We start from the raw sequence: 13822 nt of genomic DNA, 5'->3' as shown, positions 1-13822 counted from the left end.
CATGGATAGTCCCTACCATGGACTTAGGGAAAGTGCAGGTCCACATCTGATTGCTATAGCCTAGGCCCATTTCTGCTATTTCACTGATCAAGCATCATGTTTAACTTGTTATTGGGAATCATTATTCAGAACCAAAAACCTGTCAAAATGCAATACTTTCAGAATGAAAGTGTGAAATATGATCTTCTGTTAAAACTGTCAAAGTCAAAGCAGGAGTTTTTAAATCTATGAGCCTTTGTTCAAACTCTCTGTACTCATGGGTTTTCAGCCTCTATATTTCCTGGCAGATTTTCTATGCAGCTGGAATGATTGTACAATGCCTGATAGTTGTTGGCAGTCCACAGGTGCAAACTGATGTGTGGTTAGGTTGCAGAGCAGGAATTTCAAACCTAGTAATTTCCTGTTATATGACCATGAGCTATTAAAATAAATTCCCAAAGTAATTATTTACCACAGTACTATATATAAATAAAAGGAAAATATCATTCCCCCCTTTTTCATCACTGCTTTTCCCCTTTGCATAGAAGTTGCAATAAATGGCATGAAAACAGCAGATTGATCTCAACAGTTCCACTATAAGGCAGTTTTGCAAAATGGAATAATCTCAGGATGGATGTGGATTCGCTAGAAATGAAACAAAGACAGGGAGAGGTGAAGTGAAGGCACCAAATTCACCAGTGATTAGGTTCCCCCCTTTCCAGTATTACCATAAGGCACAGATTGCATCTCCCTGGTGCTTGCTAAAACTAGACTCAGTCTCTAGCTGGAGGCAGTTTGATTCTGCTACAGTGTGTGCTCTTTCCACAGTAATTTTAATTTCATATTGTGTTTATATTTGTTTCTCCTAACATGGTGTTGAACTTTCTTCTTCGCTTCAAGATATGAATTGCCGAAGTGAGATCGGAACAAGAAAGAACATATATTATATTCAGCATATCTCTATATATCTTTAGCTCAAACAAATTATTGTAGCTTATTTTAACCCTGATGCTACACAGGTTATCACTGAACCACCCAAAAACCTCTAGTGCTGCCAGGTAGGAAAGACAGCATTAGGTCTTGTGTGGTGTTCCCTTCCTGTTCTTACCATAATAGTTTTTCCCACTCAGCCATGTATAGCAATCTGAGACAAGGAAATACCATCTGGAAGACTGCATTCTTAACGACACACTATTTCTATCTATTTTAGAGGTTCCTCTCAAATGCCAGGTTGAAAAGTAAAGTCAGTCTGACAGTAAAGGATGCCCAATGAAAAAAAAAAGAGCATGGAGGTTTTTGCTGTCAATCAGCTTCATACAGATGGTAAGGAGTTGGAAGGGAAGAGAAAGGAGGAGAGGTCCCTCTGGCAGATGATTAGGTGCATTAACTACTCAACTAAGAGGCAAGTTTATCACAGTTTGGATCCTAATAATTTATATGTGGCTGTACAAGGAACATATGGTACTCCATCTCTAACAGATATAACGATACGGCCATGGACAAGACACCGAGGTGTGGGGCTCTGTTTTTACCCCAACACTTAAACATTTGTAATCTTTATGTATAATAAACCCACAAGAAGTTAAAAGAATCTCTCACATTCTGTGTTCAATTTGTTTATTAATGAGACCACACTTTGAATTTCATAGCTCCAGCCTCATTTGCTGTTATGGGGGTGAAGCATCACAGAGCAGATGGGCAACATGACATTCATTAATTAATTTATTGAATTTAGATTTAAAGTATTAGAAAAAGACACTTACCCTAAGCTCCAGTTAAACAACTACTAGGAATGAGATACTAGGATGTAACTTCTTGTTGTAGTGGGGTCCTACATTTCTACATCTAGGATGCAGCACACTGAGTCCCAGTGCTCATTGTTGACTGGTGATGGAGAATTCACTAGATACTGGGGGGAAGCAACATTAAGCAGGACAGGAGCTGCAGATGGCTGAGCCCCGCTTTTGGAGATCTGTACTTGGGGAAGGGAGAACTGGCTTCCTGTCAGCACCTACTATACGCTCTTTGCCTCCTTCCCCAGGAGCAGATTCAGACAAGCTTGCTTCACTCTATCGTTTACACAGAGATAGCACCATGTGCCTGTCATCAGTTTCGCACCGGACACATGTGTAGGAGGAAAGTTAGTGAAAGCAGCATGGTACTTTTCCAAAGGGAAAGGCTGGAGTGACTAGGAAATGGACTGCAACTGTCAGTGAGGGAAGCAGGTGATTTCGGGCAATGATTAAGGAGCAACTAACAGAGTGCCTTGTTCATTCATCCCAGCTCTTGAAAAACAGCATCTCTTTCCCTGTCTTGTGGTTCAACTTCTTCAAACCTGCATGTCTTATTAGCACTACCCTAGGAATCCCTAGCCAGACAGGAATGCTCTTCATGTTCCCCTCTGACCCCCCACATAACTCTGTGCTCATAGGTAGTTGCACTGTCAAAATAGAAGTTGGGTTGGAAAAGCTGCATAGATGATGTTTTTAAAAACAACTGGAACTTCTCTATAGAGAAGACTCAATAACATTATCAATAAAATAAACATACGAAAAATATACAGCATATTTTTGACACCCAGATTTGAAAACTATGCATTGAAAATTATCCTTACTTGGGCACCATTACTTGATACCCAGACAAAACAGATTTATAGTAAAGGAGTGGTTATGGTGAATTCAGGTAAATATCTTGTCCAAGATTTTAAAAAGTGTCTAGATATTTTGGGTGCCCACTTTATAGGGGCCTGACTACAGAAATTGTTGACCACTGACCTGAAAATACAATAATAATTTGTCTTAAGTAGAGCATCCAAAATCACTAGCCATTTTTTAAACTGTTCACCGCCATTTTCACTCTTTCCAGCTAGCAACAAACATTGACAATTCTGTTATTTATAGTCAGTTTTCCCTAGTTTAACCTCACTTTAAATTCAATATTTGTTTAAGAAGTATTTAGTTTACTTTCAAGATCTTTTTAATGGAGCATGGAATTAAGTTCAACAGAGAAAAACTGTTTAATAAAAACCATGCATAAATGGTATTTAAGTTATATAGGAAAGTTCTAGCTGACAGCTTAAAACATTGCAACATGCATTAGGAAATGTAACACTTGACCACAAATTTACTTCTCTTATCTCATGGAAAATGACATTTTCAAAGTAATCAGCAACTAATCTAAAACCGCCCTCTTTTCCTCCAGTACCGTCTGTCAAGCCTACCCCTACATTCCTGCATTTGACACAAATTTGACACCACATGCAGGGGAAAGTGGGCAGATTTTCAAGCTTTAATTTCTGGCATGCAGCTGATGTAATGAGCATCATGCCAACAGGAAGAGGTAGATTTTTTTCCCCAGAGAACCTTCCCAGTTCTTTCAAGGTGTGCATTTCACCTCAAGAAGATGATTCTAAAATAAACACATGCTCCTTCCCAGACCAAAATATAATTTTGTTTTTGCTCCGATAGGTTAGGTGACCTCTTTTATTGCCAAAGGGTTTGGAAGTATTTTTGGCGTCCATAGACACTGCACAAAATGTATGTATCCACACTCAAAGAAACATTTTATGGCTGTAGTTTGTTCTCTGATCTGCCAATATAGTACTGCTGTACCTTACTACAGGTTCTAAGCATCTTAGAGAACCCTTTTGATGAAGATGAAATACGAATCACCAGTGGATTTCCTCCCACACTTTATCTTCAATACATAAACAGAAATACTAAAAGGCAAAGGCCACACCCCAGATTGCTTCACAAAGCTTTCTTTGTTGGTTTCAACATAGATAGTAACAGTCATTAAAACTACCTACCTCCATTAATGGCTACTTCACCAAGGCAGTTATTTGGCACTTTAGGTGCACAGCGCTTGTGACAATTGAACCTGCAATCTGGTAAGAAAAAAGGAGATAATTTTGTTGAATTCACTTTTTCACTGATACTATAGTTCTACTCTTAAAAGTTACCATCTCTTCCATTTGATTAATGTGAAGTTAACCTGAGGTGGCCAGAGAATGCTATTCTGGCCATATGCCAGCTGCCAGTGCAACTCACAAGATACACACTCTAAACTAATGCTTTGGTGACCTGGGTGGGAGTTTGTTCAGAATGAAGGTGAAGTCATAGAATCATAGAACACTAGAACTGGAAGGTACCTTGAGAGATCATCAAGTCCCAGTCCACTGCCATGGCAGGGCCAAGCAACACCTAAATCATCCCTGATCTCCCTAGGTAATTTATTCCAATGCTTAACCACTCTGACAGTTAGGAAGTTTATCCTAAACCTCCCATGCTGCAATTTAGGCCCGTTGCTTCTTGTCCTATCATCAGAGATTAAGGAGGATAATTTTCTCCCTCCTCCTTTTAGGTACTTAAAAGCTGTTATGTCCTTCTCTTTTCCAAACCAAACAAATCCAATTCTTTCAGTTTTCCCTCATAGGTCATGTTCTCTAGACCTTTAATCATTTTGTTGCTCTTCTCTGGACCCTCTCCAATTAGTCTACATCTTTCCTGAAATGTGATGCCTAGAACTGGATACAATAATCCAGTTGTGGCCTAATCAGTAGAGAGGAAGAATTACTGCTTGTGTCTTGCTCACAACACTCCTGTTAATGCATTCCACACTTTTGACTCCTATTTAGCTTGTGGTCCCCTGTGACCTCTAGATTCCTTTCTGAAGTACTCCTTTCTAAACAGTCACTTCTCATTTTGTATATATGAAACTGATTGTTTCTCCCTATGTGGAGTACTTGGTATTTATCCTTATTGAACTTCATCCTATTTACCTCAGATGATTTTTCCAGATCATTTTGAATTAAGACCTTATCATCTCAAGCACTTACAATCCTACCCAGATTGGTATCACCTGCAAACTTTATAAGTGTACCCCTTTCAAATCTTCTGGAATCTCTCCCATCTGTCATGACTTTTCAAAGATGATGGCTTGTGTTATTTGTTTATATTCATCCTTTGTACTTTGATCTAGTTTCCATTTTTATAGGACTCTTTTTTGATTTTTAGTTCATTCAGGATCTCCTGGTTCAGCCATGGTGGTTTCTTGTCACACATCCTATCTTTTCTATGCAATGGAATGGTGTGCTCTTGTGCCTTTAATAATGTCCCTTAGAAAAACTACCAACTGTCTTTCAATTGTTTTTCCTCTTAGTCTCACTTCCCATGGGACCTTATCTACAAGCTCTCTGAGTTTACTATAGTCTGCCTTCTTGAAATCCATTGTCTTTACTTTGCTGTTCTCCCTTCCACTGTTCCTTAGAATCATGAATGCTATCATTTCATGATCATTTTCACCCAAGCTGCCTTCTGCTATTAAATTCTCACCAAGTTCCTTCCAATTGGTTAAAATCAAATCTAGAACAGCCTCCCCCCATTAGCTTTCTCCACCTTCTGAAATTAAAAAAAAAATCAAGAACTTGTTTGATAATCTGTGCCCTGCTATGTTATTTTTCCAATGGGTATCTGGATAATTCAAGTCCCCCATCACCACCAAGTCCTTTGGATGCTTTTGTTAGCTATTTAAAAAAATCCTCATCTACTTCCTAGTTATGTGGTCTGTGATAGAACCTCCACCATGACATCATCTCTGTTTGTTATCCCTTTTAACCTTACCCAGAAACTCTCAACAAATTTGTCTCCTATGTTCATCTTAACCTCAGGCCAAGTATATATAATTTTCATGTATAAGACAATACCTCTTCCACTTTTCATTCCCACCTATCTTTCCTGAACAAGCTGTACCCTTCTATAGCAATATTCTAATCATGTATATTATCCCACCAAGTCTCTGTGATTCCAACTGTGTCACAGTTGTGTTTTAATAGCATTTCAAATTCTTCCTGCTTATTCCCCATACTTCTCGAATTTGTGTACAGACAACTAAGATACTGATTTGATTTTTCTCCCTAGTTCTGCCTTGTGCCCCCTTTATCCCTGCTATTATAGCTCATGCTTCCCCCGCCCTCCAATTTCTGTCCCATCTCCCAGGTCGTCTTGTTTTTTTACTTATCTGTGGACTTTGGTCATCTGCCCCCTCAAATCTAGTTTAAACCCCTGCTCACTAGGTTAGCCTTATCCACGTGAAGATCTAAGAGCTTATTTTAAAGTACTTTATTTGTACTTCCAAGGAGTGAACCGCAGATCAGGCTGTTCTGACTAGTTGATGCTACTGAATTCTGAAGACTGGCATTGAGAATAAGTGAAATCTATCTTGTTCTTTACAATGGTACACAATTTTACTATGGTATTTATGTGTTTGGTTGTTTCAGTAATTTTTCAATTTACTGTGATACTTTTTAAACTTGTCTCAATCTGTCTTTGCTATTTTGCACATTTGTATATGCAGTAGAATCTCAGAGCTATGAAACGACCAGTCAACCAACATATACCTCATTTGGAACTGGAAATACGCAGCAGCAGAGAAAAAAGAGAGTAAATACAATATAATATTGGGTTAAACATAAATGACTAAAAATATAAAGGGAAAGTTTAGAAAAAGATTTGACAAGATAAGGAAACTGGTTCTGTGCTTGCATAATTTAAAATATGGTTAAAAGCAACATTTTTCTTCTGCATAGTAAAGTTTCAAAGCTGTATTAAGTCAATATTCAGTTGAAAACTTCTGAAAGAATAACCACGATATTTTGTTGAGTCATAAACATTTCAGAATTATGGACAGCCTCTATTCCTGAGCTGTTAGTAATTCTGAGGTTCTACTGTAGCCCTTTTCTATTATTAGGCTCTATGAATCATTTTTATTATTTTACAATTATCTCATGGACACTGCTTTAACTTAAAACAAGACTAGCGATATACTTAAAAGGAGAGACTGGGGAAATTTCCTGTGTCTATAGTGTAAATTGTATGTTAGACTTTAAATTGGCTTAAAAATGGATTCAGTTAAACCAGTGCAAACCTCCCAGTGACAAAGAGCAACTACATGCTGCCCTTTCAACAACATGGTGCAGCGACTATCAAGAAATGGACAGTCGTATTGATATTGTATACATATTACAAATGACAGTACACTATTCATAAATGCAGATTACAGCTTGAAAATAACAGTATTATTAAAATTTCATTGTTGACAGCACTTACCTTTACATTGCAAGCCCTGTCTAAAAAGCCCTTTGAGAAGCTTCTTACAGTACTGGCAAACTGTTGGGCGTGTGTAGGAGTGTATAACAAAAGTGTGAGGCACTTTAACCTTGGAAAGTAAAATCTTGTCTAATTGAATAGGTCGTCCAATGTAAGATTGTGAATTTGATCTCTTCTCTCGCCCAATAAATGATTCAGATGGTGTCTTTTGCTGTAAACACACAGAGAAGAATCATTTTAGACACATCTAAGTTAGTCACTGCGTTTTAAAATATTTTCAAACACAAATGCTACAAAAATTTAAAAAAATCTTTAATCTTAAAATGTAATTAGAAATAGCCAAGCAAAAATCAAATATTCACGGAAAATGTATAGGTATAGAAATCCGTAACTTTGAGAAATCATCTGGATTTAAAGTAAATTATGCCAAATCTTAAATGCCAGCTATAATTTTGCCAGAGTCTAAGAAGCTGTTCTTACAGAAAATATATAGGTACAAATAGGCAATGAATTCTATAAGATACCTTGGAATTCTGATCTCAAACACTCTAAAAGAGCTCAATGTTGTAAAATATCAAACCACTACTTCAGCAAATGAGAGAGGATCTGGAGGGCTACGCGAAATATGCAGGTTTCATAGCTGGGAAGAACAGCCACAGTCAACATGAGTATTTTGCCTAGATTTCTTGTTTCAAGATCTTCCTATAATCATCCCAGATTAAATTTTAGCAGGAAAACAGAGATTGACAATAGGATGTATATGGGATAAGAAAATACCAAGAGTGAGTACTGCTAATTGCAGAGCCATATTAAACAAGTGAAGCACCTATTCCAAATATTCTATGCAACTACCAAGCCAGTCAGGTCAAAGCAGTAAGTGGGGGGAGGCAACTGTAGGGAGGGAAGGGGCTCAGGGTCGGGGTTCTCAGTGGACCACCTTGAGTCTCTTGCACACCTGCTCCTGGGTGGCCAGGCTGGCAGCTCTCCTGCCTTAGACGGCCACTTTCCTGTGCCTAGTGCGGAGGTTGTGGATGAGGTCCACGATATCCGCACTAGACCAGGCGGGTGCCCGCCTCTTGCGGTCCTGGGCAAGCTCCCGGGAGCCGCCAGCCTGGTCCTGGGAAGAGAGGGAGGGCTGGGGGGCATCGGGTGGGTGGCTCGATCCGTGCCAGGTGGAGGGTCTGCTAGCTGGGTGCTGGCAGGCTTGCAACTGGCACGGGCACCATAGCCAGCCCGTGCCCCTTTAAGGGGTCCGGGGCCGGAAGGGGGGCAGTAGAGTTTCCCTGGTGTTGGCCAGAGTGGCCACCAGGGAAAGCTGGGGAGGGCTAGCCTCCCACTAGTTCGAATTAAGGGTCTACACAGCCCTTAATTTGAACTAGTAAGTTCGAACTAGGCTTAGTCCTCGTAGAATGAGGTTTACCTAGTTCGAACTAAGCGCTCCGCTAGTTCGAATTAAGTTCGAACTAGCGGAGCACTAGTGTAGCACCTATCAAAGTTAATTCGAACTAACTTCCGTTAGTTCGAATTAACTTTGTAGTGTAGACATACCCATAGGGCACATCTACACTGCAGGCCAAAACTCGAATTAAGTTACATAACTTCAGCTAAGGCAATTGCATAACTGAAATTGAAATAGCTTAATTCAGCTTTTGGCACTGTCTACACAGCAGGCAGTCAAAGGAAGAACGCTCTTCTTTCAACTTCCCTTACTCCTCGTGAAATGAGGGCTACAGAAGTCAGAGTAAGAAGTCCTCCATTTTGAAATTATTTTTAAATAATGGCTTGCTGTGTAGACGCGCACTCTGTTATTTTGAAATAATGCTGAAGTGTAGATGCGCTCCCAGAAGAGGCCAATTAAAAAACAATAAATATATTTTCCTGCAATCTTTGCTGACAAGTTTTCCAACAGTCTGGGAACAAAATGTGGATTTTGATAAATTACCCCAGGGATGTGAGGGTTTGATTTGAAAATGGGACCAGCAATCTAGTATATAGCACAACACATGCTTTATTAAATATAAGACTATCTGCATATATGGTTGACAAGTTCAGTCATTAAAGAATACTGGAGTGTAATTATTGGATATTTGTTAGCAACCGATCTATTGGTAATCCTCTTGAGGCAGGGTCATTGCTAAGGAAAGAGTGAAGGGATGAGGCCAGTAGCTCCAGGGCCTGGCAATTTAAATAGCACATCATCTAGAAACCAGGGCCCTGTAAAAATTTCCACCAGAGCCCTGCACAGTGCTGTCTGACTTGCACTAAGAGCTTAATTCAGCTTTTGGCATAGCAAGCTCCAGGCAGTGCTGAGGGAGGGTTGCTTCTAACCCCGCCACTTCTGCATGAGGCCTCACCACCATTTTCTGGGGCTGCCTAGCAGAAATGGTCACACAAAAGGAACTGAAGAATTAATCTTTTTTCTGCTTGTAGTTGCTAGGCTTCTCTATACGAAAGCTAATTGTTGCAATGATTATTGTTTTTGCCTCTGGTATATACAAGGTTAAGATTTGTAAATCTGTTAAAACTTCCTAAATGGGTTCTAAATAAAGACAATCAATAGAATAATAAAATGTACAGTAAGCAAGCTACCTACTCATACTGGAGAACACTTTCCATAAACTAGAATAGTATCAAACGCTATCCTTCCCAAAACTTGGGGCATATATTTCATGACAAGAGCTGGTTAAAATACAGTAAAAGCCTAGTTTTTCATTACAAATGGCTTTTTGGCCAAATGTTCCTGGAAATGCTTATAAATGTTTATTCAAAAACATTTTGGCTCTTTAGCAAGATATCATAATCCTAAAAAATAATTTTTTAAAAAAAATCAGTAATATTTTCAATGTTCAATAATTTTTTAAAACCTAAAACTGCCTTTGAAAACCAATTTTAGTGAAAAACTGAGAATACAAAAAAATGAAAAAGAAAAACAAACTCAGATTTTTTCCTTTTTTATTTTAGAATTTCCATGAAAAAACTAATTGACATTTTTCAATTAGCTCTACTTATCAATCTTTATATAATCAAACTAGCCACTCCCAAATGATCCATTGGGGCCCACAATGGCAGTCAGTAGAAAAACCTGGAAAAAAGATGTGGCCTATATTCTCCTCTACAAGTGTTTAGACATTTATACGATCAGATCACATTTTACAGCCAAAGATCTGACATGAGAGAACTGCTTTGCTCCCTGCTTACGTAAACGTCTTCCTATGACATGACAGACAGCTGAAGCATATCCACAGATACCAGTTTAAGGAGAGCAGTAGAAATGGGATCTACTTAATTAGGTTAGATAATTTAAGACTTAGCAGAGAGTAACAAGCACCTGGTGTAACAAGCTGTCCAACCTAAAAGACAGGCACTTGTATGTTGTACTAGCTAGGGGAAGGGAAAGCTATAAGCTGGAGGCAGTTTGCCAGGATTAGCTCCTGGTGAGCTGCTGGTGCTTTATTTACCTGTGCATCCACAGGTATGGCATTTACATTTATGGCTGTGGTTTGTTGTTCCTAGCCAATGGGAGCTGTGGGAAGTGATGCAGACTGGAACACTGCTTCCCGCGGGTCCCCATGGGCCAGGAATGGCAATCTGTGGCCAACGAAACCTGCGAGCAGCAATACCTGCGAGATGCATGGGTAAATAAAGTGATGGCAGCCCATGGGAGCTAACCCTGGAGAACCATGTCCAGCCAGCAGGCTGTTTATTGATTCCCTTACTAACTGAAGCCTCAGATTGGCCTTCAAACTTATCTTCACATTTAGCTTGTCATAACTGTCTATCCTCAAAGAAAAGAGAATACAGACTGCTATAGTAAGGTCTGTATCTGAGAGGACTCCATGCAATCTGCTGGCCAGCAAAAGTACTCTCTTTTTTTTATCTTGCTATTTGAGAATGCAGGAGCACACTGGAGTCTATCGCACCTTGAGCTAGAAAGCCCCCCTTACAGGGGGCAGCTGATCAGTTGCCAATGTTTTCCCTACTGTGTATCTTCAATGCAGATCCCTCTGCCAAGAAGCATCACATTCCTCCAAAAGCTTGCTAGGTTCCATGCTGTGAGCAGCATTCATTTCTTTTGAATATTCACTCCTGAGAAATCTGCTCGTTTCCCAAGCCATATGTGTGGTCTGGAGCTGCTAATTGCTAGATCTATCCCTTTAGCAGGCCACGATCCTGAAATTCATCTGAAACCTCAACTGTACCTTGTTTGTGCACTCTTGTCATGCACGGTTCCAGTTTTTTCCTAATTTATGACTCAGCTACCCATGACCATCATACACTTGCTCCATGGAGTATAGCACACAGAAGCATTTGATCCTTCCATTACAGACAGAAATCAAGTTTTATCCTATGGAACTGCATAGTTTTACAATGCAGTTTCAAGTAAATAATCTGCTATTTATCCTTTCTTTCCTGAGCTTCGGAATTCACGTAAGGAAACAGCTCACATATAAAAATCAGATCACAGTTTAGAGTTACATGTATTTATTCTTTTCAGTCAATAGTGTGAGTCGCTTAATATTTTCCAGAAAGTTTCACATTGTTACCAGGCCAGGCCAGGTCAGTGTTGTCAGTCCAGCCCATGGTGGGATGCTGGTGTTACCCAAGGAGCCTGAGCTGCTGGACAGGAAGCAGCATGGTGAGCGAGTGCTGAACAGCCTCAACTCTGACCAGCTGCCTTGCCCAAGGCACTGGCTGCTGGCCACTGCCCCAGAGCATGCTGTACCCCTCAAAGCTGCCCAAGCCAGATGCTGGAAATGAGCAGGCATGGGTGGATTAGGTCCACTATCCACAGAAATAGTCTGTGGCTACCCATAGATATGAAGTGGAGATCAGCAGATTTGCAGAGCTCTTCCTGACAACACTTTGCTCATTGCTTTCCCTCCACAATGAAGAGATGTAAAAGTGAACTGGCTGCTCAGCGAATAGGATAAAGACCTCTAACAAGAAGAAACTGTATCTCTATGCTGCTTGGACACTCAAGGGGAAGGTTTCCAGACATAAGCAAAAGATTCCCAGTCTTAGCCAACATTAGCCCTACAGGACATATATAGTAGGGTGGCCAAACTGGCTCGTAAGCCACATTAGCTCTTTGACAGTTAAAAGTGTGGCTCTTGAAGCCTCCCCACCCTCCCGCATCCCTTACCAGGGGGCAGAAGGAAGAACTCAGGACCTCTGCTTTGCAGTAGGGTGGTGGGGTCTGGGTTTCTGCCCAGTGGCAGGGGGAAGATTCTCAAGGCTTCAGTCCCACAAGGTGCACCTGCCAGGGCTCATGGTTTCAGCAGGAGCAGGGCTGAAGCCCCACATCCTGCTGGTGCTTCCCAAGGGGCAGAAGCCCCCAAGCCCAGCAGGTACACCCCTGCTCTCGAACTTCTGAAGATTGACATATGCAGCTCAAGAGGTCAGGGAAGTTTGGCCATCCTGACACAGAGCTTGTCTGTTTTGGAAGCTTCTATTACATTTTGAAACTTAAGATTGTAACTCATTTTTTGTTCAAATGTTTGCCTGCTTTAACCTTGTAAATAACTTTCTAATTTTCTTTCCCTAATTAATAAATCTTTAGATAGTTTATTGTATGACTTGCATTAAAGTGTTCTCTTTGGTGTGAGATCTAAGGTGCAATTGACATGGGTAAGTGGCTAGTTCTTTAGGACTGGGTGTAACCTGAATATTGTGATTTTTTTATGTGAGAGGCCATCTATTACAAAGGCAAGCTTAGAATACCCCAGGAGACCATCTGTGACTCCACAGTTTGGCTACTGCAGAGCTTATATGTGGCATTTGGTTCGTGAAATCCAAGTACAGCCCTCCCAACCAATTTGGGGTTTGTGCCCTGAGGTTGGCACTCACGCTCCTGAGCCATTCTAGGACAGCTTGATAAGGACACTGAAAGCCAACTGGATACAATTCAAATATTTTTGGTTTCTTTACCAGAGTTGACATTTCTAGTCCAAAATAAACACATTTTATTCTGGCAGATACTTCAACAAAAACACACAGCTTTTAAAATGCAAGAACCTTTTAAAAATTGTACATTTAAATAAAGTGTTCCTTGTCAAGCAGTCTCTTAGGCTGTATTTCTGCAAGGACATTCAGCAATGTGTGGACTGTATGTGAAAATCCCTATGGCTGAAATAAAATGAAAACATTTCTTCAGCCAACATACAGATCAATTTTCCAAGGAATTTTGTAGGTTTCTTTTAAAGCGCTTGTGTTTAATAGGCCTGTAAAAACCACAGGGCTAAGCGGCACTTTAAAGCTAGAACACAGTGTAAACAGGACGGTATCAACCCAAGTGAAGTCATGATGAACTACCACTTTTTTACAAGCCCACTTACAAAAGGCAGGCCCTCCCACTGCACAGCCACTTGAGCCCTTTGGCAGGAGGATCCATCTGGTTCTGCAGCAAAAGCAAATGTGGGAGCACAGCGTGTGCACACACTATGAATGGCAGAGTTCTCTATCTGACAGCACTTAGGAAGAACAGGCAAGTGCGGCGAAGGGCTAGAGATTTTGCTGCTACCTGGATCCCTTTGCCCTTGCTTCTCCCTTGGTTGGTATAAAGAGCATACAGAGGATGTTTTAGCCACTATGCCTCAATAACTTCCATGGGACAGCTCTGTGTTCTGGAAAAGAATACACTCCTCCCAGGCATCAGCCCATTCCCAGGAGCACTGAGCTCTGGATTCGCTCTTTTGTGCACAGGACACAGTCCATGGTATATGTGTGTCACTGCATTT

The 13822-nt window shown here is 40.5% G+C and overlaps 1 protein-coding gene and 1 long non-coding RNA gene across 8 annotated transcripts in view; one reads left to right on the top strand and one right to left on the bottom strand.

Annotated features, from left to right (window-relative positions):
• Positions 1-13822, bottom strand: part of PRKD1 (protein kinase D1) — a 255584-nt gene that overhangs the window by 27462 nt on the left and 214300 nt on the right. For all 6 annotated transcript variants that reach the window (XM_075926994.1, XM_075926995.1, XM_075926998.1 and 3 more), the window contains 2 exons: positions 7086-7296; positions 3788-3865 (listed from right to left, as the gene is read on the bottom strand). In XM_075926994.1, coding sequence (XP_075783109.1) covers positions 3788-3865; positions 7086-7296 — 289 coding nt within the window. The remainder of the gene's footprint in view (positions 1-3787; positions 3866-7085; positions 7297-13822) is intronic.
• The window catches only part of LOC142829117 (uncharacterized), a 90806-nt gene continuing 80766 nt past the window's right edge, over positions 3783-13822 (top strand). The window contains exons 1-2 of one of the 2 annotated variants that reach the window (XR_012903408.1): positions 4147-4205; positions 6116-6213. This is a non-coding gene — a long non-coding RNA (uncharacterized LOC142829117). Of the gene's footprint in view, positions 3869-4146; positions 4206-6115; positions 6214-13822 lie in introns of those variants that run through there. The other variant, XR_012903407.1, reaches the window with a different exon arrangement.

Source organism: Pelodiscus sinensis, chromosome 4 (assembly GCF_049634645.1).
Source record: "Pelodiscus sinensis isolate JC-2024 chromosome 4, ASM4963464v1, whole genome shotgun sequence".
In the NCBI taxonomy this organism is placed as follows: domain Eukaryota; kingdom Metazoa; phylum Chordata; order Testudines; family Trionychidae; genus Pelodiscus; species Pelodiscus sinensis.
Note: the sequence above shows the minus strand (reverse complement) of the source record. Positions and strands in the feature narration are given on the sequence as shown.